General features: G+C 47.0%; 1 protein-coding gene across 7 annotated transcripts in view; it reads right to left on the bottom strand.

Annotated features, from left to right (window-relative positions):
- Positions 1–247: 247 nt before the first annotated feature.
- Positions 248–25,994, bottom strand: part of LOC118769421 (sorbin and SH3 domain-containing protein 2-like) — a 73,787-nt gene continuing 48,040 nt past the window's right edge. For 5 of the 7 annotated variants that reach the window (XM_036516488.1, XM_036516492.1, XM_036516493.1 and 2 more), the window contains 13 exons: positions 22,505–22,588; positions 20,219–20,275; positions 18,127–18,176; positions 17,272–17,438; positions 14,341–15,897; positions 12,387–12,466; positions 12,152–12,198; positions 11,865–11,979; positions 11,452–11,580; positions 10,783–10,986; positions 3,837–3,865; positions 3,607–3,713; positions 248–2,628 (listed from right to left, as the gene is read on the bottom strand). In XM_036516488.1, coding sequence (XP_036372381.1) covers positions 2,567–2,628; positions 3,607–3,713; positions 3,837–3,865; positions 10,783–10,986; positions 11,452–11,580; positions 11,865–11,979; positions 12,152–12,198; positions 12,387–12,466; positions 14,341–15,897; positions 17,272–17,438; positions 18,127–18,176; positions 20,219–20,275; positions 22,505–22,588 — 2,688 coding nt within the window. In that variant the 3' untranslated portion in view covers positions 248–2,566. The remainder of the gene's footprint in view (positions 2,629–3,606; positions 3,714–3,836; positions 3,866–10,782; positions 10,987–11,451; positions 11,581–11,864; positions 11,980–12,151; positions 12,199–12,386; positions 12,467–14,340; positions 15,898–17,271; positions 17,439–18,126; positions 18,177–20,218; positions 20,276–22,504; positions 22,589–25,994) is intronic. The other 2 variants (XM_036516489.1, XM_036516491.1) reach the window with 2 other exon arrangements.

The following is a 25,994-nucleotide window of genomic DNA, read 5'->3' as shown; positions in this document are numbered from 1 at the left end:
TATACATTGTAACATATCAAAATATGCGTCATAAATTACAAAATATAACAAATTTCTGCCATTTTAATACTATATATCAAATACTTTATAATTACATTTACACAGAATGTGTAATTTTACAATATCTTCAACAGTGTATGCAAATGTGTACATATGTGTATGAAAATGGCAATTATTCACATATTTTGTAATATATGCAATATATTTTGATGTTTTAGAATTATATTTCTTAATTTATGCATTGTGTATTTCAACATATTTTACATTTTGGGGGAGGTTTGCCCCACTGGATTTTTTTGTCAATGTAATGATGGGCAGGATGGACTGAGGAGTAAAAAACGCCATGAAAGAAGGCAAAAGAAAGAAGAAACCAAATTAATGGCAGGTGAGAAAAGGCTTTATAAAGCTGTGGACTTCATCAATGTACACTTCCATACAAAAGACATACAAAACACTACAGACGGCATGGTCAATTCAGGCAGTATGAGAACGCAAAAGAGGAAGAAGCAAAAAAACAAAAAAAAAAACAAAAAAACAAAAACAAAATAATTACATGTTAAGGTGCTTAAATGATTGTTCTGTCAAACGTGTCCTTGTTTCCAATGCAGACGGCTGACTCTGTTACCATCTTATAACACAAAAAGGCTTCAGACATTATAGTCATTGTACACAACAAGTCAGCTAAAAAGTGAGCTTAATCTCTTCATTTGGGTGCATTCTAGAAACAAATAGCAAACAGTTTTTTTTTTTCAAAACATTTTCAACAATTCAATACATTTTGGGCTATAAAGTCTCAAACTGTTTTCTATAAAGTAACTTCAGAAAAAAAAAGTGTGACAACTAGATCACATTCAATATCACTCCTCAAGGAACTTTTCCCAAATTTGACAAAACGGTGAAATAAAAAAATTGACTGGGTGGAAAGATTGAAAAGTACACTTCACACTCGCCTCAAGCCATGTCGACTACTGGAAAAATATGCTGTACAAAATACTCAACTGGCAGAAGCAACAAAAGACATGATTTAAAAGGAGGAGAACTCTCTTCTCCGTCCGTTTCAACAAAGGCGTAGAGAGAGGCACTTAGAGATATCTTTCTTTCCTCCTTTAAATGCAAACAAAGGGGATACATTTGTTTTTTTTTTCATACAGCAATGCACAAAATAAACATTAGCATGTAGCTGGCAGCCATAAAAGACTCAGAATACTTAAAGAAATGTCTGGTCAGAGTGATAAAGGAACAATGACCAGTCAGCACTTCTCGGGGTGTGAAGGAGTCCAGCCAGGTGCAGCCAGGTGTTGCTGCATTCCGACACTCTGCGCCCGCAAGCGCTGGCTATGCTAAGGTTGCTGCAGCACTGGTGGTTGGGTAGCACACTGGAAGGGCACCATACTGCTGTGTACTTCACTGACACCATGGGAGGGCGTTCAACCTATCTGCCGTACTGCTGTGTCCTTAACTCCACGTGATGAATTTAAGCAAGGCTTTCAGTTCGCTGATATTAAACAAAAAACATTGTGCAGGAACCAAGTTTGTAATACTTTCTTAAATTCACCGCTTATAGTGAAGGACAAAACGCAACAGGGGCTAGACTGACCCTGCCACTGACTTTGACATTATCACTTTCTAATGTTGTGAAAGCTTCTGTGGTGGATCTTTTACACCATTTAAGCATGAAGCAAGGTGATTTTTCTCTCCATACAGTGAAAATGAACATTCTCTACATACACTACACTCATTTACCATGTAGCCCCCAAGACAAGCAACTCAAAAGTCCAGAAGTCAAATAGGGCACTTGGTTCCTTCATATCTGTGAAATCTATCATTGTGGCTTCATATCAGGCCTGGCCGTGGATTGGTTCATTATTCCCCTTTTAAAGAACAGAATAATCATCATTAAAACTCACACATCATACATACCGTAATATACTTCATTTACATTTCTCTTTTTTTTTTGCATCTATTGCATATCAACAGAAACCATAGCTAATAAATAATATGCAGAAATACTCTTAAAAACGAGCGATGTGAGGCCGAGGCTTAATGAACCCCAAAAATAGGTGGAGCTACCATGTGCTGTCAATCACTCACACATCTGAACTTGGAGCGTTTCTACTATAGGGAGCATTACATGTAATGTAATAATAATGAGCAAATCCTTTTGACTGACAGTGATTGACAGCACAGGGCACCTCCCATTATGGTTTTCACAAAGTCTTGGTTCCCCATCACTTCTTCAAATAACACACGCGGTGCACTGATAACCCTTCTGGTCTATAGGGAAGCATTGGTACTTTCTTTCTCTGTATCCAGGGCAAAGATGTTTCCCTATACCAAGGCCTTTGCTCCCTAGATACACTGATGGCTGGAATACAAAGCGAGTTACTTAAAATGTTAAAACTTTACTGGAATAGTTTTCTGCAAAGATGGCTAGTTATAGCTAACGGTTATCTTCAGTGTGAAACACGCAAATCGGGTGTCTGCCTCCACTCCCCCCTGCAGCTGTTTATATATCCGGTGCGGTTGTGCTGAACAGACTTGACATCACTGGACAAGGCTAGAAATATTATAGCTGCTTCACGTAGTTTCCTGGAAACGTTCCAAAAAGCCTGGTTCTTCTGGACATACCTGGTAAATCATATTGAAAAGCAAAAATAAATTCACAAGGAGGCAATTTCAAGAAAATAGCTTTCTATCACCATCCTGATAATCATAAATAATGGAGAGGTTTTTAAAAGTAATGCAGTCCTATTACACAACAATCCTAACTTTGACTGACAGATCTAAGTGTCCCTTCTGCTCTTCCTCATGAAACTTTCTTCATTCATTTCAGTGACTGCAAAGCTTGTAATATTGTGTAAGAAATTAAAAATGCAACATTTGCACACATTTGGAATGGAAATTAAGAACAAAGCACGTTGCAATTAGATTGAAGGTGCGTCACTGCCTTTGGCTTTGGTGTTATTTGACTCTAATGATTATCACAGCCTTCCTTCACAGATCCTACAGGGTTTTATCTTCAGCACTACCAGAGAATTAAAGTGGGCGTATAAAATGATCATGAAGAGCTTTGCCTACAAATTTAACAACTGAAAATTCCCTTTCGTGTGAGGCCTTTGACCAACACTGAAAATGCTGTTGAAATTAATTCACAGATTCCAGGGATCATAATTAATATGACTAAGCAGCTGCTGCCCTGCATTCTAGCACCCTTACGGTTATGCGCTGATAATATCATCAACTGTCAGGAATTTTAACGCTGATTACTGAAACATTCCACTCTTCACTCATAGTACTGACATCAGATATGTTATTCATTCATTCATAGACAGTATGACACATCTGTTTTTACAGAGGCACATGACAAGGGAATGTAAACCTTAAAAATGCTGAGCACCTACTACAGTGCCATCTGCTAGCATACAGCGGTACTGTAGTGGAATCGAATTGCAGTGCAAAGGAAATTAAACCTTAAAATGCTCACATCATTTTCACTTACACAGTTAAGGGGTAAACTACATGTTTCTCCGTTGTTAAGGAAACTTTGTGGCACATTGAAACTTAACACACCCAGACGGAGCTGTTATAATCTGCTGTGTCCCTTACCGACAAACCAGCCGTCGTCACACTTTTCCATAACGTCGACAATGTCCCCCTCTCTCAGCTCCAGCTCGTCCTCGTTGCGCGGCAGGTAGTTGTACAGTACCTGAAACCTGTGACACAGACGGCCCTTAAGGATGGGAGTCACCCGGTCCACCCGTAACGTTCTCATAACGTTGCTGAGAGGTCAGTGTTCATTATTTTGTATTGCGCATGACGCAACGGATGTCACTTACGGCTCTCCGCTGCTCCCAGAAGCTGGTCGCTGTGACACAGACAGACGGAGAGAGAAGAGACAGGAGACAAAAAGAGAGAAAGAGAAAGATAAATGCATTATAAAAGTGTTAGCAGGAAGCCATTTGACTTACCGTTCTGCAGCAGGTGACTCTGTCGAAGCCCTGATCTTTGTCTCAAACACAAAGGCATGAGACTGCCTGACCAAGCCCAAAGTGATGGTCTGGGCCAGCCCATACACCTTACATTCAGCATGTACTCTCAGCCAGAGAAACTCACAGTTTCATCTGTTTGTCCAGCTGGCCATTTGATTTAAGTACCTTGCCCAAGGGTACAACAGCAGTGCCCCAGCAGGGAATGAAACCAGTGACCTTTTGGTTACAAGCCCTGCTCCTTACCTCTACACACTGCTGCGACACCACGCAACTCGCACTTAAAAATAACATTTCAGACTTACTACAGTTCGTAACCAATTCTACAGTGCTCCAGCCAGTCCATTAAGATATGAAATTATCTGCATTCACATCTGCAGAGCTTCCTACAGTACACCACCAGATAAGCCCATGAAACAAAGCAGATGCTATACACCTGTGTGATCAGATCAGCACGAGTACAGAAATGCATTTTTTTAAAAAATTCTGCTGTAAGTATGGTTTTGTTTAACACCAGAAACAAACTTCGGAAGGTCCAGATCACTCCAGGCACAACCAACACACATGCAGGCCACTGAGGGACACATCGAATGCCCCAAAAGTCTTCCCATGTTCTTTAGTTTCACTTCTACTTTCCCACAATGCAATGCTCCAAAGCACAATGACAAACCATCCATGCTGAAGGAATCCCAACACCCACCACAGTGCAAACACTGCCCCTTCTGAACTCTAGCAGGCAAGCAGTATTATTCTGTGAGAAAACAAAACCTAGGAAATGTGTTAAGTTGGCTGTACAGTACATCCAGCCAAGCACTTTACCAGGAGTTAAATTTAAATTCACAATGTTTTTTTCCCAAAAAGCTTAAACATCCCTTTACATCCCTGTTACATTTACATTTACATCACTTTCCCACCAGTCAAGGAGGAATACATTAATTATCACATCATTAATTGACATGTCATTTAGGCATTTTTTTGAATAGATGATGCATCACAGCTGAAGGTTACACATGTAGCCTGCATGAGTACAACAGTATGCAGCTAATTAACTCATTGCATCAATTGCCCCCAAGATGAGTGGTTAGAACAAGAAACAAGCAGTCACATAGTTGAGTCTTCTCCTCTGGAGCAGAGCAGTATTAAAGGAAAGACCATGCTGTGGATTACGATGGAGGTCAAAGGAGTGGATGCTCTTCAGAGGGGTAACCCAGGCCCACCGAACACTGCTTGAGTCACGCTGCTCCATGCAGGTGCACCCCTACCCTGTAGTACAGCAGCCCGCTCGGGCCCCTGACGGGCGACCCGCAGGACCTCCTGGACATCCCGGGACTGCGAGGGGGCTTACCGTCGATGACAACGTCACGTTTGAAAGCCGGCTGAAAGCACAGGAACCGCACCAGAGCCAGAGCAGACTGTGAGTCTGAGAGCTGCTGCACACACACACACAGACACACACAGACACACACACATGTACACATGTGCACACACACACACACAGTCCCATGTATATACACATACACTACCGCACACAAGCACACAAATACCCACACACACTCTGGTGTAACCGATGAGATTCTGGTGCACACACATACACACCCCCCACCTACACACACACACACACACACACACACACACACACACATGCATACAGAGACAAAAAGTCACTGAGCATGCTGCTGAATGCATCACTTCACAGAAGCACATTCTGTCAAAAGAGCTGCCCTGCCTCTTACTGCGTTTCCTCATTTCAGAGGCTCTTACATCACTGCTTCTGCGTGTCTCCTGCCCTGCACCTCCATGTTATTCATACCTGCAATTTTACAGCACCTTTCCTCCCTTTCAATGATCCCACAGCGGTTTACAGCAGGAGGGCGGCATGGGCAGTATCACCTACTGCCACCACTGCTGCTCCTCCACTCCTGCTCCTCCACCGCTGTTCCTCCACTGCTCATGGCTTCTGTTTTTAACCCGAACTGTTTTAAAAAGCTTGCCTGTCAGGGGTGATTTCAACTGAATAACTGTAACATTTTATGCTCCATATTCTCCTCTGATATGGGATAGGGGGCTTACATGCTACCTTTGCTGACCATGCACAGCAGACGCAATGTTAGGAGTTACAAACAGTCCACTCGGCTTTCACGTTTGTGTTATGACAGGACTCGGGACACAGGGGGCGTCACAAAGCCACACACCGCCCATTCCTTTACCTTGATTTTGGGGGATCTGGGCTCCAGCAGGGGGGAGTGTATGTCAGGGGGAGGGTTGGGGTGAGGGGAGTGAGGGGGGGAGGCAGGGGGTGTGGGGGGGAGGGGCTCGTTTGAGCAGGAAGTGGGGGGAGACTGGGCCACATCAGGGGAACTCCCTGCCTGATGGAAAAGTAACAGTGGAGTGAACAGTGTGTTTAAAGTGGTCTGTCACCCTCACTCTGAGTAAAAACAGTATCATATTCCTGTACACACCTGTAACTACATGGTAAAGAGCACCTAAAGTCATTCCCTGAAGAGCTATCAATACATGAAGTCATGATTATCGTTTAGCATGCATATCAAAATAGAGTTAAACTTTAATTTTCTTTTTGCAGTTTTCAAACTAATTCTTACACTTAGTATAAAGACCTTTCTTGTTCAACAAGATTTTGCCATGTTTGCATGACCAAAAATGAGGTTGCCAGATAATGCAACAGGCTGTACCTCTTGTTGTGGCCCTTCACCTTGGACAGGTGTGATGGCATCACAGACCACATCCATGTCCTTCTGGGTATTTTCAGGTACACATGGCTCCTCCTCTATGTATAGCTCGGGAAGCTCCTCTGCTATGTATGCTTCTGGGCTTTGTGACTCCACTTCTTCCTCAGGCTCACACTCTGATTGGCTGTCCTGGATCACCTCTGATTGGCTGTCCTGGATCATCTCTGATTGGCTGTCCTGGATCACCTCTGATTGGCTGTCCTGGATCACCTCTGATTGGCTGTCCTGGATCACCTCTGATTGGCTGTCTTGGATCACCTCTGATTGGCTGTCCTGAATCACCTCTGATTGACTGTCCTGGGTCACCTCTGACTGGTTGTCTAGGATCACCTCTGACTGGCTCTCCAGCATAACCTTTGCTTGGCTGTCCTGGATGACATTTGATTGACAGTCTTGAATTACCTCTGAATGGCTGTCCTGGATGACCTTTGATTGACTGTCCTGGGTCACTTCTGATTGGCTGTTCTGGATCACCTCTGATTGGCTGTCTTGGATGACCTCCGACTGACTGTCCTGGATCTCCTCTGATTGGCTGTCCTGGATCACCTCTGATTGGCTTCTCTGAATCACCTCTGATTGACTGTCCTGGATGTTCATTGATTGGCTGTCCTGGATGATGTTTAATTGGTTGTTTTTGATGACTGTTGATTGGCTCTCTTGGATCACTTCAGATTGGCTGTCCTGGATCACCTCTGACTGGTTGTCATGGATGCCCATTGATTGGCTGTCCTGGATGATGTTTAATTGGTTGTCTTGGATGAATGTTGATTGGCTGTCTTGGATCACTTCAGATTGGCTGCCCTGGATCACCTCTGAGTGGCTGTCCCGGATCATCTCTGACTGGCTGTCATAGATGTCCATTAATTGGCTGTCCTGGATGATGCTTAATTGGCTGTCTTGGATAACTGCTGATTGGCTGTCCTTGGTGTCCTTTGATTGGCTGTTCTGGATGTCCTGTACTTGGCTTTCTTGGATGACAGTTGATTGGCTGTCCTGGGTGACCTGTAACTGGCCATCCTGGATGACGCACAGGAACTCTTTGCCAAGGTCCTCCTCATGGTCTGTCACTAAGGCCTGCTCCCCATTTGGCGTTAGAGGTTTGACTGACTCATCCACCGCAATGTCACTGGAACCTTGGAGTGAGGGGGCAGGAGATGGCTCTGTACCTGCCGGCACTTCTTTCTCTGGGAGCGGCAGGTCCTGGGCCTGCTGTGAGTCACTATATTGCCTATGGGCTAGGGATATGCTTCTATCCCCACACGTTAGGGTAGAGTCAAACATGTGTGTGTTAGAGGTGGGAGAGTAACAGAATGACGGCGTAAGAGAGAAGGCGGAGCAGGGGGCGGCAATGGGGGAGGAGTCTGGAATGAGGTACCTCTCCTTAGCTACGGGTGTGAGGTTTCGCGGTGAGGGAGCGGGGACCAGTGGCGGGGTGCCCACCAGGTAGTCCAAAGCCTCCAGGTAGGGATGGAGGCTGGTGGGGAAAGGGGGAGGGGTGGGGGCGGGGGTGCTGGAAGGGGAGGGGCCCACAGTAGGACTCATGGTGAGCGAGATCCATTCGCTGGTGACGGCCTGCAGCTGGGCCTTCTGGGGGCTGGGAGGGGGGCGGGGCCTGTGGGTGGGGGGCGGAGTGCTGTAGGCACGGTAGGCGGCCATCGGCTTGGAAAAGAGAGGAGAGTTTTTATAAGCAGGAAGGAGAGAAACTCACAGCACCGAGACACAGTGGAGACACGTCAGCCAACATACTCTGGTGTACGAGAGCTGAAATATCATGTAGCTAGTATCATTCCCCTTGCGTTCAGCTATGGCTGCTCTCTATCGTGAAATATTACATTACATTAAATTACATTACATCATTTAGCAGATGCTCCTACCCAGAGCGACTTCCAAATAAGTGCATCACTATGCTAAGAGTAGTTATCGAAACAGAATTTACTGTTACACTACATTACATTACATTCATTTAGCAGATGCTCTTACCCAGAGTGACTTCCAGCACAATAGAACACAGAGTAAGTGCACCATTCAAGCTGAATGAGCCATAGTGTCAGACCAGGCTAACAACACTCCCAGACCAGTGAGTGTGAGCATCACACCATTCAATCCCTATCACAAGCTAACTTGTACAACCTGACTAGACAAGGGAAGCCAAGTATATTACCATACATCAGTCACAGGGTCACAGAATCCAAAACACATTGCAATACTACATGTGAAATCAACAGCAAGTCCTAGAAGTGGCAGGTGTTAGGGGGTGGGAATTCACATCAGAACCCTGTTATTGGTGCTACAATGGAGTCTTGTTTAACTCTATCACCAAGTACAAACAAGTCACTTGCTTTGATGTAGCGGTTGTATTTACATGAAATAAATTCAGCAGCAGCCGCTGACTATGTTGGAATGCACAGCCTGAAGAGAGAGCTACATTTTCTGCAGTTCAAATATTTGCATATGCAATATCATGCCCTGCAGTTTGACTGCAACGCCAGGCTGACAGATGCTCCTACGATCACTGCCTGCACCAGAAATGAAACTACGAGTGCTGTCTTTCATCTGCTTCCTCAGCCAATCCTACAGGACACTGGTGGATTGTAATGCTGTTCACACACTGATAAAGGTCTGTATACTATATAATCCTTTATATACTTCATCACAGCACCCTATAAAAGCCTACACTACATGCACTATATTGCCTGTATGTATATATATACACACTCTGTATAATATATATTATATATAAATAGTGTGGCTTATGAAAGTATTCGGACACTTTACAGATTACAAAAGATACATTGAAATTTCGTTCCATGTGGTACTTCATTTAAAAACTCTGAAACTCAAAATGAATTATTTTGAAGTGACAGTGGTTTTATGTTAGAATATATATTTAAGAAAAATAAAAACATTAACATTTGGTAGCGCAATCTTTTGCTGCAATAACAGCTTTAAGTCTTTTGGAGTAAGTATCTATCGTTTGGAAGTGATATATATTTCTACATGGTGTATGTGTCAGCAGACACAGCCAAAACAAGCCTAAAATACGCAGCACCACCGCAGCCAAGAAGCTCAATGAGGTGTGAATGGGACCCTGTTCCTGTCAGAGCAGCTGGCTCCCGCTGTAAGAGATCTCCATCTGGCGCTAATTTGAAATTACATCTTGAGTTACCAACACTATGCGGCCCGCAGGCGGCCCGGGCGAGGCCGCGGGGACCACGCCTCGCACAGGCGGAGCGGAGCTGCATGTGCGTCGTATCGATGGCGGCCGCTCCGTCCCTGCACACCGCACTCCGGCAGTGTGTCCGGACAGAAACGCTAGGCACGACGATAAAAGTGGTCCTGCGTAACCTGAGCCAGGGTCCGCTGCATTTACACAAGCAACGCGAAGCACAGCTGCACAAAATATTGATTTTCTTACGAGAAAATGTGATACGATTTCCTGATGATCCTGCGTTAGGGAAATAAGGTTTGTATGTTTGTACAGATGGTAGGAGGTAATACCAGAGAGCAGCTGCAAATGACTGCGTGATTTTTTTCATCGTGAGATCTTTAAATGGAGCTATAACTTAACTGTAATGATCACTAAGACTCTTTACAGACTGGTCAAATTGGCTTATTTAAATGAAACAACACTGTATAGACAATATGCAGTCAATCAATAATAGTAGTTCTCTATATGTTTGACCAGACCTGAAAGAGTCTAAAGCCACTGTCCCAGCTCAGAACACAACAGAAGAGTCAATTTGGCAATTAACGTTTTCCAAGTCAAACATTCTAAAACATTCTGGCCTCCAGCAAAACAGCAAAATGTTTTATGCTTAATTTGTTAGACAATACCAGGGATCAGTTCTTCCCTTTCCAACACATCATGACAAGACTTCCTAACAGAGCACAACCATGGACACAGTCTGCTGTAGAAGAATAGAGATCTTCATTCCAATACAGTATGTGAATGCAGGTGACCCTGTGAAAGGTCACAGGTCACAGGTCACAGTGAGCACGTGCATGAGGACAGGAAGAGGAAGTGGGGTGAGGCGGGGTGGCGTGCCTACCTTTGAGGACATAGGGGTGTGTGTCCTGTCACCGGAGTGGCCCTGGGGCGCGGGGGACTCTCTGTAGTGACCGGGGCTCTTGCTGGGGGACCTTTTGATGATGTCCACGTAGGAAATGGGAAAGATGCCCTGCTTGTTTGTCTCTGGAATCTTCCCCTCGTACCAGTTCTGATCCACCTGTCTCAGCAGGATCACCCTCTCTCCCTGCCAAACACACACACGCCGCCCGCAAGCTGATTCAAGGCTGCTTCAGTACAGACGATTACAGTGAGAGTGAGTCCATTGAGTACAGACAATTACAGTGAGAGTGAGTCCATTCAGTACAGACACATTCAATGAGAGAGTGAGTTGATTCAGTGCAGACACATACAGTGAGGAGTGAGTTGATTCAGTACAGACACATACAATGACAGCATGTTGATTCGCTACACACACTAAGAGGATGTGCTGATTCGTTGCAGAGGGAGAGTATGTACTGATTCAGTACAGACACATACTTTGTGAGAGTGTGTGCTGATTCAGTACAGACACATGTACTGTGAGAGTGTGTGTTGATTCAGTACAGACACATACACTGTGAGAGTGTGTTGATTCAGTACAGACATGTAGACTGTGAGAGTGTGTGCTGATTCAGTACTGACACACAGCAGGAGCAAACAGAGGTCTTGCCTTTCTCAGTGACAGCTCCACGTTGGTGTCGGCGTTGAAGTTGTAGCGGGCCACCGCCTCTCCAATCTCTCGGATGTGTGCTGGTGGAGGGGGGCGGACCGGCTGCTGCTTCTCTGCAGGGGGGATTTTCTGTGGAGAGAGAGAGCCAGTGAGAGGGAGAGAAAAAGAGACAGACATATAACCACACCCTCTTTTCAAGATAATAGATGATAAAAACACACATGAATGTGCACATATTCGCACAAACACAAGCACACATGCATGTACACACGCATGCATACACGCACAAACACACACACACAAACAGCCATGTTCATACGTACACACACAAACACACACACACACACACACGCACACACACACACACACACAATCAGCCATGGTCATACGTACACAAACACACACACACTCACCTCCACATAAGCGATGGGGAATATTCCCACTTTCCCATGATACTCTCCTTCATACCAGTTGCTGTCCACCTGGCGGATGATGTTCACCACTTCGCCCTTCTTGAACGTAAGTTCCCTGGAAAAGAAACACGTGTGATTAGACAGCAGTGTGGGGGTGTAATTAAGGAACTATCCCAGAAACAACACATTCTAAACTCTGAACATTCATGTCATATCCACAAAAACGTTTGCTATATCCTCAAACTTCCTATTCTCAAACACACACGTGAAAAGCACGTCATACTTACTTTGCTGTCTGTGCCTTGAAGTCATATATTGCTCTGGCCGGCTGTTTCTGTGGAATCAGAGAATGGCATTTGATTGGTCATCTGCTTGGATAAGATTCACAGGCAATAACAAAGTACATGAGTGCAGTGAATCAAATGACTTCATATTTCTGACATAGTTTTGCTATGATGGCTACTATTTTGTGGTACAGCAGTTGACAATATTATCAAAATTTCTGGGAGAACAAACTCTCACCTCTCTCTCTGGAGTCGCCCTTTTGCTCTGAGGAGTGGGGCCCACGTCTGCGTAGGAGTAGCCTCTGTAAGTGTCCTGATCTGTGGGGGGGAGCAAGAGGGGGCCACAGTGAGGTGATGGCATAAAAAATGTTTGACATAGAGGTGATATCGTTTGGGGGAATGAAGGGGACCTCAAAGGGCTGGCTTCATGGGCAATGCCTCAACTCTGGGGAAAAACATGAAGGGTGTGTGATTGTGGCATGCAGCAGCCCAAAAATCCCTCCAAACCCCCCCCCCCCCCCCCCAACAACCACCTCTCCTCAAGGTCTCACAGTCACCCTAATAGGTACTAGGCACCGGCTCTGCTTGGATGATCGCATACTGTACTAAGAGATGCACTCTACATCTCAGAAGGGGGCAGGTAATCAGCTGAAGACCTCACAGGCTGGGAATACTAGGCTTCACGGGGGTAACTGTGAGCCCCCTTCTGAACGGCAAACCAGGCACAGCAGGAAGGACCATGCAGGAACATCTAAGACTGACTCAAGTGTGGACAATCTTGTGGTGAAGGCCGAGATCTTTGCAATGTAACATGTCTCGTAGCACACACCTATGTAAGTGGTACATTTCTCATTGATGGATAACATTTAGCTCGTTATCCTGACACCACAAACATGTTCAAGTCGAAAATCTCACGGTGATTAATATCTACTCTCTGACACGTTTGATATCACACTCCCAAGTGGAGAATCACATCTCAATTAGTAACATCTTTACATTCTATAATGCCTGATGGCACAGAGTTAAGTAATTGGAGAACCTCACAGCAATTAATAACATCTTTTCTTTTTCTAAAATGACTAATCTGCACACACCTCTGTGACTGATTCATAACATCTTTTCTTTCATTCACTGTTGATAACACACACACACCTCTCTGTGAGCCAAAGCGGCTGTCCATTTAAGTCCATTCATACACTGCCTTTATAAACAGCTCCCTGACACCCTGTAGATCAGGAAGCTGTGCCTGGTCTAATCTCTCGCCACAAGCAGGTCCTGATATACGAGCCCTGGAGCTCCTGTGCTGGCACTGCCTCCAGCAGGCCTATGAAACATTTTTATGCTTCGTTAGAATGGAAACACATCCTGCGCCAAGACTAGAGCCATCCTTCAAGGAGGGAACATAATCACACAGAGAAGGCAGCTCCCTTAGGGGAAATACACACGTCAGTGTGGAAATAGGGTCTAGAAAGTGATGCTTCTTGGGAAATGTAGTCCTGCTCTCTTGTCTCAGTCAGTTTTTCCTACTGCGTGTTTTAAATAGTAATGACAAGCACAGCCAATGTAGCGTATGGCTCGTAGAGTCTACATATGGGTCACAATGCGGGGGTGTAGGATGGAGAGCAGCTTTTAATGGATTCTCCTATACAGGTGACATAACAAATGACACCACATAAAACAATATAAAAGAGCATGCATTTTACAGCACAAAACTGAAAAATAAAATGCAAACATAAATTTATGCAATATTCCTTCAGATCAGGAATGCATCCTGAGGTACATTCATTGCCGCTACTGCAAGACACAAAAATCACAGAAAATTAAAAAAAAAGACAAAAACAAATCTGTAAAACATTCAGGTGAGACTGGAACTTAAAGAAAAACAACATTGTCAATGGTGGGCAGAGAACTTACAAAGAATAAATAATAAATAAATAAAGTCAGGGGTGGTAGATGACCCTCTCCCCCATACCGAGAACCCCAAACTTCCACAGGAAACAAAACTGGGGGGGTATCATGCGTTCCAAGGAGCGTTCGGATGGGCTCGTGCGAGGCCCAGATCTGTGCCCCCCATGCAAGCGCTTTTACGGGACACAGGTGCGGGACGGGTGGTGGTGGACGCCAGGACACATGGGAAGGGACACCGGGATGGCTGTGGGCGGGGGTGTGTGGGGACGGGGCGGGGGGTCCACCTTGGTAGCCGTGCGCGTGGGCGCTGCCCTGGCTGTTTTTGGCGGGGTCCGCGCGGCGGTGGGAGGCACTGTGGGGTGACGTTGCCCGCTCCGTCCTGTAGGGGGTGTAGCCGTCGGGCTGCGGGTGGTAAGGCTGCTGCTGCTGCTGGGTGCGCAGCGCCCTGAGGGAGGAGCTCCGCTCCGGGACGTCCGGCAGGAGCTCGGCCAGCAGCCGGTGCAGGATGCTGTTCTCCGGCAGGACGCCCCGCCTCCGCTCCTCCTGGAGGTGCTCGTAGATGTCCTGCAGGGCCGAGTCCAGCGCCGCGTAGACGGAGCCACGGGACCGGGGCCGGCGGCTCTGCTTGTGGGCGGGCGGGCCCTTTTTCCGGCGGAAAGGCACGGGGCTGACCAGGAAGGCCAGCTTGGACAGGCCCGGCTCGGCCTCCTCCCTCTGCAGCTGCTGCCGCCGGTCCTGCTTAGCCCTTTCGTGTTTGAGCATGGTGGTGAAGCGGGTGTAGGAGGCCGGGCAGCGGCCCTTGCAGGAGCTGACCGGGTGGCGGTGGTGGTGGTGGTGGTGGTGGTGGGTGGAGCCGTAGAAGCTCTCGGAGGAGGTGAGGGAGCAGCGGTCGAAGTCGCTCTCGCTGCAGAGCGAGGAGCCCTCCATCTGGATGAAGTCGCTGAGGTCGGAGGCCGCCGCGTCGTGCTCGCTGTCCGAGCAGTCCGGCGGGAGGCGGGCGTGGTGGTGGTGGTGACGGAGGTCGGCGGAGGGGGCGGCGGCGGCGGCCAGCCGGCTGTGGGCGGCAGCGAGCGGGTGGGAGCCCTTGGGGTGCTGCGGCTGGCCCTCGGGGGGGTCCCGGGGGGGCGGCTCCTCCTCCAGCAGGGACTCGACGGAGAAGCGGCGCTTGGGGCTGCTGCTCCGCCGGGAGGAGCCGGGTGTGCAGGCCCCCGAGCCCCCCTCGTCCCCCAGGTTGGGCATGGACTTGGACTTCTGGATCAGGCTCTCGTACTGGGAGATCCTGGTGGGCACCACGTCGCGGGGCACCTCGTCCCCGCACCCCGGCCAGCCCAGCGGCCTCTCCCGGCTCTGCTCCCTCTCCAGCTCCAGGATGCGGGCCCGCACCGAGCGGATCAGCTCCGAGGCCAGCAGGTCGCGCCGGTCGATGCGGTGCATCTTCCGGTACAGCTGCAGGAAGCCGGGCGTGTCGTGGGCGGGGCGGTGCCAGTGCCAGGGACGGGGCCCTCTGGGCTCCTCCTCCTCGCAGGCCAGGGACCCCGCGCTCTCGGAGCGGGTCTGCGTCCCCGGGACTCCGCCCCCATCCTCCCCCAGCAGGTTGTCGCAGCTGCGGGACTTGAGTTTGGGCGAGGAGGAGGCGGGCTCGTCGGCGCTGCTCCAGTTCTCCGCATCCTGTCGGTGCGTCTGCCAGCCGTTTTTGAAGCAGATGGAGCGTTTGGAGCCCGGGGGGGTGACGCGGAGGCGCCCCCCCACGCTGCGGACCCCCACCTCCGACTCCTGTGAGGTATCCTGGTTGGGACCTGAGCAACTGAAACGCGGCGAGTACATCACGCTAAAATCCCCACCTTTCAAAATCCACCCAGAGCAGCATGGCAAGAGAGGAGAGAAGACGGAGAGGTTAACAGGCGCGCAAGGACAGAGGCGTTTCATCAAAGGCAGGAGAAAAGGGTTAATGCCACCAGGAAAAACGCTCTCTCAGGCGAGAGGAAAATTCCTCAGAGTACATGCCCTTTTAATGAAGACACATAATTACACAAGCAATCTGACGGTTTCTCAAACGCCACTGACTGCATCGCGTGGAAACAAACTTGGGTTAACTTCTGCGTTATTCTGAATGCATCCCACCTCAGACAACTTTTGGTGAAAGGTCTGTTCTTATCCAAACTGAGACAAATGTGAAGCACACATAACACAGTGTATACAGTGAAAAAATCCACGTTTGCCTCGACTACTTCTAATTTACACACAAACGAACCCAGCTGAATTTCACAGCATTGCAAATGACTTTGAGCACTTGCTGTTATTATATATTATTCTTTTAAAAGAAGACAATTGTTGTGTGTGTGTGTGTATGAAGGTGAGTGTGTATATGTGTGTGGGTGTGTGCGTGTGTGTTTGAATGAGGCCTATCTGTGCACGTGAGTGTGTGTGTGTATAAATGCGCGTGTGGTTGTGTCTGAGGTAGGATGTATGCGTGCTTGTGAGTGTGAGTGTGTATATGTGTGTGTGTGTGTGTGTGTGTGTGTGCACGCGCCAATGATAGTGTTAGTGCAGTTTCAGCATCATTCCCTGTGTGTGTGTGTGTGTATGTGAGGAGTTTGTATATATGTGTGTGTGTGTGCATGTGTGTGTGTGAAGGTGAGTGTGTATATGTATGTGTGTGTGTGTGTGTGTGGGTGTGTGCGTGTGTGTTTGAATGAGGCCTATCTGTGCACGTGAGTGTGTGTGTGTATAAATGCGCGTGTGGTTGTGTCTGAGGTAGGATGTATGCGTGCTTGTGAGTGTGAGTGTGAATATGTGTGTGTGTGTGTGTGTGTGTGTGTGTGTGCGTGTGTGTGTGTGTGTGCGCCAATGATAGTGTTAGTGCAGTTTCAGCATCATTCCCTGTGTGTGTGTGTGTGTGTGTGAGGAGTGTGTATATATGTGGTTGTGTGTGTGCATGTGTGTGTGTGAAGGTGAGTGTGTGTGTGTGTGTGTGTGTGGGTGTGTGCGTGTGTGTTTGAATGAGTGTCTATCTGTGCACGTGAGTGTGGGTGTGTATAAATGTGCATGTGTGAGTGTGTATATGTGTGTGTGTGTGTGTGTGTGTGTGTGTGTGTGTGTGTGTGGGTGTGTGCGTGTGTGTTTGAATGAGTGTCTATCTGTGCACGTGAGTGTGGGTGTGTATAAATGTGCATGTGTGAGTGTGTATATGTGTGTGTGTGTGTTTGGGCGTTTACCTCTGGGTCTGGAGGGGGAGGAGGGGGAGGAGCGTGCGAGAGGCTTCCTCAGGGTGCTGCTCTCCCTGTGGGAGTCTGCGGGGCGGGGCGACACCCGCTCCCCCTGCGGGCCCTGCTGGCCAACCGAAGGCTCAGACTTCCGCCTCTTCCTGTAGTCACTGGCTGAGCTGCAGAAACACAACAGAGGACACCAGCACTCAGTGACATTTTCTGTAATTATTATCATAATCTTTTAAACATGCTAAACAAAGATGTTTCAGGAAAAAAAACTGCCTTGCTTCAGTTCAGCATCACAAACAACTACAGCACAATAACGCTGTCAGATACTGCGCTTTGCTTCTACAAACATGAGCACCACACCATCAGAATAAAGCATAACAAGAGATGCAGTGACCAGTGCTGAACACCAGAGGGCACTGTGAGCTCTGGCCCTGGGCTAATCCGTGATGGAGGCAGACACAGAGGCGACAGCCCACAGAAGTTCCCACTCCCCCCTGCTGTCACTGCTGGTGTTCTGGTCACACGGCACAGCCCCATAAACACACGCTGGAATCGAGCAGCGGATCATCTCGTCTGCCTGACGGGCAGGGTTTGGGGCGGCATTACGGCCCTTCAGGTGATAAGCGCGTCTGATTTTTGTCTTTCTTTAGGTGCGCAGTGCTGTTCTGTTGTTATCATCTCAGTGACTGTGACAGAGAGAAGAAGGATGAAGGGGAGAAAGAGGAGAAGAAACAGAGAGAGAGTGAGGAGGGTAATGCAGGCAGACAGTGAGAAAGGAAGAGGAAGCAAGAAGGAGAGGGAGAGGGTGTGAGAGAGAGAAGGGGCCAGAGAAAGAAACAAAGAAAGTGAGCTTACCTCGATGGCCTCTCCGGGCCTCTGTCTGCTGGAGCGTGATGGAGAGACGTCTGAAAGAGACCGGAGAACAAAGAGGAGAGTGAGCGCTGCGCGAACAAAGACACACACACGCACACACGCACACACACACGCACACACACACACACACACACACACACACACACACACACACACACACACGCATACACACACACACACACACACACACACACACACACACACACGCATACACACACACGCACACACACACACACACACACACACACACGCACACACACACACGCGCGCAAACGCACACACAACTCTACTCACACACCGCAGCACTCCGTCTCAGCACAGGGGCAGACAGGCACAGCTGGGGCGACCCAGCGTCGCCTGCCCCGACCGGGTAAACACCAGCGCCGCTCTCTGTCTCCCCGCACAACAACGCATCCCCATCCCAGCCCGGCTCTCCTGCGCGAATCCCGCTACGGACTGGAACCTTTACAACACACCCGCCTGAACGTGGAACAATGCAGGGAGCTCCTCTCCTCGCGGGCTGGGCTGGAACCCCTCTCCTCCCCACCCCCACCCCTCGCCCGTTCCTTCAAGCCCCCACCCCCCCATCCCCCGCCCCCCGTGGAAGCTCAGTGTCCATCCTGAACGGCAGTCCCCGGCTAAACCCCAACCCCCCAGTCATGTATACAGCACACCGTTAGGTTATCTGCATGTTTATTCACCTACGTTGTGAACCTATCAGCTTGTATTGGCCATGTTTTATTGTGTAGCAACTTTTCCTTTGCAACTTATTAGCTAAATAGATCAAGCATTCCAAAATGTATGCCTATCAGTCTAATTGGTTTAGATAAAGAAGATGTTTACTCTTTTTCAAAATGGTGGAAAATCCAATATGCCACATATTCTAATCACATATTCTGTTAATTGGAAAAGAAATCTGATCAATAGGGTCCCTACACGGCTGTAATTAATTCCTAATAAACATATTTAATTATGCTCGTTACATGCTCACTGCACATCTGCTCAGGTAGAAAGGGTAAGATTTATTCAGCCAGTTACAATGGGAGATGATTAACAAGCCCGACTGGGAAAATGACTCTACAACAAGTGCAATGGGGTCTTCTATGTCCACTGTGATTCAGAACCTTGGTTTGAGGACTCATCTGAAATATAAAGGGATGAGGAGGGGTCCCGGACAGAACCCTCTCCCTTAATGTACACCCCAGCAGCGGGCTAGCTGGAGACTAACAATCACATTCCCCAGGGGAAACCTCACAATCTCAGCCAAGACTTCCCTCCCTTTCCCATAATACTATACGTCTTTATGTCCAGCATTCAGACTTTACAGTCACTACTGTACCCAATACCTCAAATTTTTACACCTGCGTTAATGTAAATTACTGTGTGAAGGTGATTAACTCTCCTAATGTCCTAATGAGAGTTCCCGCTCAGCACAAACAGAATGAACTATTCTTAAGGACCAACCATTCAACCATTATTAAGTACACAGAAATATTACTATGTTACTTTCACTTCTGCAGCAAATGCCACAGAGAAATGGTAAACTTTGTGTCAGGAAAGGCCTATGCTAATTGCATCATAGCTCTCTGGGAACAGATAAATAATGAGATAGAATGGCAGAGACTTCTGGTATTGAGGAATGCAATGTCCTGATAGGCTAAAACACAAGTATCACATGGTATTGGGAACAACCTGGATAAATCTTCGTATTCTTTCAACTAGCAGTTGACAGTATTATTCAGTAGATACCTAACATGGAAATAAAGTACAACAGTAATATAACAGAATCCATAAGCAACAGAAATGAAGACTATGAGGATGTGGATCATGTTTATGATGAATGATCTCCTCATGAGATAGGGAGGTTTGCTCTGCTTTTCTCTTCATATGCAACGTGTACTCTCGTCTGATTGGTCCATGCCTCATGTGACATGTCTGGACCAATCACGGACAAGAATGCGTTGTCTGCGAAGAGGGAAGCAAAATGACCAACTGCTGTAGCAGTTCTCCTGCCCGAGTCACACTGCTACAGCCAATCAGAGTGGTGTTACCTGACACCTGCCGGGGTTTTTACCTCAGTGGCGCCTCGAGGACAGCTCTCTGGATTATAATCCAGCCGTTTTTTAGGAGGCTTGTGTCAGAGGCAGCAGAGAGGAGGAGGAGGAGGAGGAGGAGGAAGATGAGGTGGAGGAGAGGCAGTGGCATCATGGGAAAAGACATGTGGAGAGAGCGACAAAGTTAGAGAACAGAGGACCGGACATGAGCGTACAAAAATGCAAGCGCACACTCAAAGCACACGGATACACAAACACTGACACACACACACACACACACACACTGACACACACACACAAACACTGACACACACACACACACACAAACACTGACAGACACACACACACACGCACACACTGACACACACACACATACACACACACACATGCACACACACACACAAAACACTGACACACACACACACACGTACACACACACGCACACACACACACAAATTTACACACGTCCGCGCGTGCACACACACAGACATACAAACTACTGCTAAACAAACACGCACACAAGTATGTACATGCACTTGCATGCAGACACAGACACACACACAAACTTGTATACATACACATACACATGCACACACACAAACACACATGCACATCACACAGCACACTACTACATGTACACACACAAGGAGAAACTCAAACCTGCATACACACCTCACACACACGCGCTCACACACACACACACACACACACACACACACACACACACACAAGCACACATAAACATACATGTAAACACACACAGTACCGACATGCAGATTACTGACTATGGTAAAATATAAAATCCAAAATATAAGAAATATATTTTTGAATATATGCCAAAATATAAGACGTGCATTTCAAAATATATCAGTTCTTGCCTCTTTCATACTTACATCTACAATTTTACAAAGACACAGCATATATAAACTATACAAATGAAAGTGACAACAGATATATTTTCAATACACGCAGAATATTTTGCGGCATTAAGCATATATTCCAAACAAATTTTACATTTTACCATAAGTGATCTGTCTGTGACCCTCCCTGTGATTATCTATCTCTCTGCTTGTCTGTGGCGGTGAGGTCACATGACCGAGTGAAAACGGACAGACAAACAGACGACACACAGCTACAGGCGAAGCACCTGCAAGACGCGGCTGCAAAGCAGGAAGAACTGCGCAGAACTGACCTCCAAACTGTTCCTGTGTTTGCAGTCAGTTTGCGCATGCAATGTATGTGTGAATTTATGAGTGGTCACTGATCAGAGATCAGCAAATTGGCGGTCCATGCTCAGGTGGCATTTCTGCCTGTTCTAACCTGCCATTTCACATGTATTTCTTCACTTTACAGTACACTGCAAAATGAGCGCTGCTCTTATTTTCTCTTGATAAAATCCTCATCTTAAAATACGTATTTTTACCATGTGGAACTCTAAAATTTTGCTTTGCTGGTCCCCTCGCCCATTTTTCTTGAACAGAATGTAAAACACATAAAAAAGAAGGAAAAAGGTCATGAGACGTTTTTATAACAAAACAACACCAAAGAAACCAAGGCTGGAATCCAGTTCTGTCCAAATTGCACTTTGTGCCTTTGGAAAGCACGTTATAACTGGTTTTGTTGACAAATGATTTGCCAATTTTAAATGTTTCAGAAATTTTTAAGTTCACAAAAGGTCAGGAAATCACAAATTAAAAGTAGACTGAATTCCACCCTGAGTCACATACGTTCTGATTGAGAGAGAAATAAACTACTAATGACACCATTCTAAAGATTGTGCTGCATCACTTTACCTTAGGGTTTCTTGATAAGCGTATGTAACTCTTTAAAAAGAGCAAAAGTGCATAAGACTACGTAACAGAGTTCACAACCATTCATTAACATTCATAGCCACTGATTATCACTGACATTAGTTACCATGACTGACATAACCTCATCAGAACGATGTCAAGTACTCAGGGATCCTTTATGAATGATTATGAATGCTGTTATATAGACTTACGCAGCACCTAGGGAGTTAGGTGCTACAACTCCCTCCCACCAAAATAAATGAAAACAAAAAAAAGAGAAAATAATGTTTTTTTGCAGTGTAGGTATGAAAAAGAAATAGCCCCTCCCTCCACACACCCGGAGAACACCGAAACAAGCACTACGCCATTCCGTTAGGAGCACTACACAACGATGCACAGGACGACACATTTCCACATGCCAGGCCACAGGCAGGAGCCTCAGTTCGCTCTGCACTGTGGGAAACGGGGGGGGCGGATCTAGGCTAGGTGAGGGACGGACACACGGGCCAAACTTACCGGGCGTCCGAACTCCAGCTCGGAAAAGAACTTATACCAGGGCTCATTCTCTAAATCTAAGTCATCTGGGTCTAAGTCATACATCTGGAGCAGAGAGTGAGAGCGGGGAGAGAGGAGGAGGGAGAGAGAGAGAGAGAGAGAGAGAGAGAGAGAGAGAGAGAGAGAGAGAGAGAGAGTGAGAGAGGGAGAGAGAGAGAGAGAGAGAGAAGACAAGAAAAAAGGAGAGAAAGAAGGCAAGAAAGAAAAAGAGATGTAAGGGATGTGGGGGAGAGAGGGAATGGGAGAGAGGGAATGAGAGAGAGAGAGAGAGAGAGAGAGGGTAAGAAAAAAATGAGAGAGAGAAGGCAAGAAAGAAAGAGAGAAAGAAGGGAAGTAGGGGAGAGAGTGAGAGAGGAAGGGTAGGAGAGTGAGAGATAGGGTGACAGCGAGAGGCAGCAGAGAGAAGAAAGAGAGAGAAACAGAGAGAGACGGAGAGAGGGGAGGGACAGAGCATGAGGAGAGAAAAAGGGAGAGGTAATGAGAATGCAAGCGAGGAAGAGGGAAGGAGGCAGAGAGAGAGAGAGAGACAGAGGGAGAGGGGGGAGAGAGGGACAAAGCAAAAGAGGGGGAGAGAGGGAGAGAGAGAGCACACTGAGCAATATGGACCCTCACTGTCCAGTGACCCTACCCACCCCACCCACCCAAAACATGCATTTTGTTCAATGGAGATGGGTCTGAATGGAGAGAACAATGGCAACAAGAGATACGGCAGGGACATTTTTCACAGAGACATGGCAAAAACCTGTGACAGGCCGAGAGGGAACAGCTGGAGTAGAGCCCCGACCACACAGGCCAGGACGTAACTAACTTCTTCCTCTGTAAGCTTGTGTTACATGCAGGTAACACATGCGTGGGAGTACAAAAGGGAAAAGTTAAGACCTGAGTTACTCAAACACCTTTTTGGACAGATATCAGCTCTGCATTACACACGCTCAGACTGAACACAAAACAACACTCAGCCCAGCCATACGACCTTTGAGCCCTGTGCAGCAATCGTTCTTAATTCTCGTCCTGGAGCGGTACAGTCCGGGCACCGCATGTCCAGCTCTCTTCAAACCACCAACACCCTCGTAGCTAAAGAGGGAAGTTAAACTGATTCAATCTAGACACAGAGAGTTTAAAATCAGGCGCATTACTGCCTAGCCAAAATGAAAGCCTGTCTACACCAGTGGCCTCCAGGACCAGGGTTGTGACATCACTACACAGTACTGAGAAAGTAAAGGCTTACTGCTCTACTACTGCTCATCCACGAGAGGGCAGTGTATTCACTGCAATAACTATATTCATTAGGTCGCTTGTATTGACTGCCACAATAACCACAGGCATATCTTACTCAGGACAATTTCTCCCATGAGTCAGTGATATTCCTCTCATACACACGAGGTAGGATACTCTCAGAGGTGTTGAAAACAGCTTGCTGCAACAGAAATTCACAGCATATTGGATTTCTGCCCGTTTTCCTTGCAACATCAGAGCGGCCCAAAACAAATTAGGATAAAATAAATGTGTTGCTGAACACCATCATTAATTGGGCGGCGTGTTCGCCCATTTACGGTAACCCTCTGCGGGATCGGGCTGAACCAGCGGAACGAAGCCGCTCTCGTCCCGGATGCAAACACGCCGATCCCCGACAGGCTCGGCTCAGCGCTCCGACTTCGCTTTCGCGACAGCCGCAGGCCGCTGAGACACAGCCGCTCCCCTCAGAGGTCCTTCCCACTTAGCGGTGAGAGGCCGCGACTTCAAAATCAGCGAAATGCAGACGGAAGGAGGGGAGCACAGCAAAATGCTGCGGCACCCGTCTCTGGGGTTACAACAGAGCACCGAACATGGGCGTGTGTAATGCAATAACCTGCCCAGCATCACTGCACTGAAGCTAATGGATGAAAGCACTCTGAATAGCACTGAGAAAACAGGGAAATTAGCGACAAGAACAGGCCATTTAGCCCATACAGGCTGCTTATTTGGGCTGTAGTCAAGAGTGTTTCAACTCTGGCCTTGAGCACTCTAAGGGATTCCAGTAGGGATCCAGGTAGTTTATCTCATGCATTAATAACACTAGTGTCAGTAGTGTGAAATTTACCTTTCATTTCCACTTATGCCCTGTTATTCTTCAGACTGAGCTCACCTTAAAATAACTCATCTTTTACAGCTCACATCATTGCTCCCTTTGAAAATTGTTAATTGAGATTTTTTTTTTTTTTTTTACATCCTAGCAATATTCTCTCAAAATACCCTCAGGGCAGCTTGTTCCCTGAATTCCTATCCACTGCTCAGTAACGGGCGCCTTGGGTAATTATCTGAAAAAGCTGCAGAAAGCTTACATTTATGTGAAGTTTTCTATAAAGACAATACATATCTGAAAGAGAACTCCAAAGGAGAAATGTCTGATGTACTGATCTAACACTGATCAGGTGGCTCTTCTGAAGACATACGACATGCGGTAAGTACAGAGTGTCCAGCCAAACACTCTCCTTGGGTCTACGTTTTCAGAGGGTAATTATAGAGTTTGGGTTACTCTCCTACCACTATAGCACAGCACTGTCAGCTCTTGATCCTAGAGATCCACTGTCCTTCTGGATTTTAGAAACTCCTCTCAGCTAGCAGCTAACTGGCAAAAGAGGTGGCCAGAGGTCCTCATCTAATCAGTGGCTAAAATATGGATCTGATCAGATGCAAACTAGAACCAGTTTCTCCACTGGACACCCCTGATGTCACTTAATATGAGCATCAGTAGGGCAGAATCAAAAACCAGAGGTGCAAGAGCTCTGAAAATCCAGGAAAACCATACAACAACTGGCTTAGCTGTCTCCATTATCTCTGACAGGCTGGTGCTGCTTCACACTCATCGGTTCAACACATACTATTTTAGACTCATCTATTTCAACACATCTTCAACAAGACCAAGCACGACCGCAGAGCCCTGAAAACTTCACTTCATGTTGCTGTAGCATCATGTCATCTATGCTCTGCACACCATCAATGGTATAAAGATCGATATGAAATGCATATTTCTTTGAATTTTGGAACCTATATTTTGACATGTTCTAATTTTTCATGTGAGACAATACATGGTCCTTTCACTCTAGCCCCCATAGCGTCTTAGCATGTGCTAGCGTTATTTGATTGCTAATCTGTCACTCTATGTATTTCACAATTTATTAACAAATTTTTACTAAAGATGCTTCTCATGAGCTGCTGCTGTGTTGCACATAAAGCGACTGTGTGTTACGCTGTCAGGAAACACAGCAAACGCGGCCTGCCTTTCAACACCACACATCTCTATCCACGAGTGCCCATGAACAGCATCAATTATTTACTGCATATGCGGTTTCTCAGGCAGGTGAGAGAGAGGGGGGTGCTGAGGCACTATGGGAAAGATCGCACATGTGTGCAGTTTCTGTGCTGCCAGGCTTATGGAGAAATACTGCTAACTCGCAAGGACCGGACTGTA

This window comes from Megalops cyprinoides, chromosome 22 (assembly GCF_013368585.1).
Source record: "Megalops cyprinoides isolate fMegCyp1 chromosome 22, fMegCyp1.pri, whole genome shotgun sequence".
Classification (NCBI taxonomy): Eukaryota; Metazoa; Chordata; class Actinopteri; order Elopiformes; family Megalopidae; genus Megalops; species Megalops cyprinoides.
Note: the sequence above shows the minus strand (reverse complement) of the source record. Positions and strands in the feature narration are given on the sequence as shown.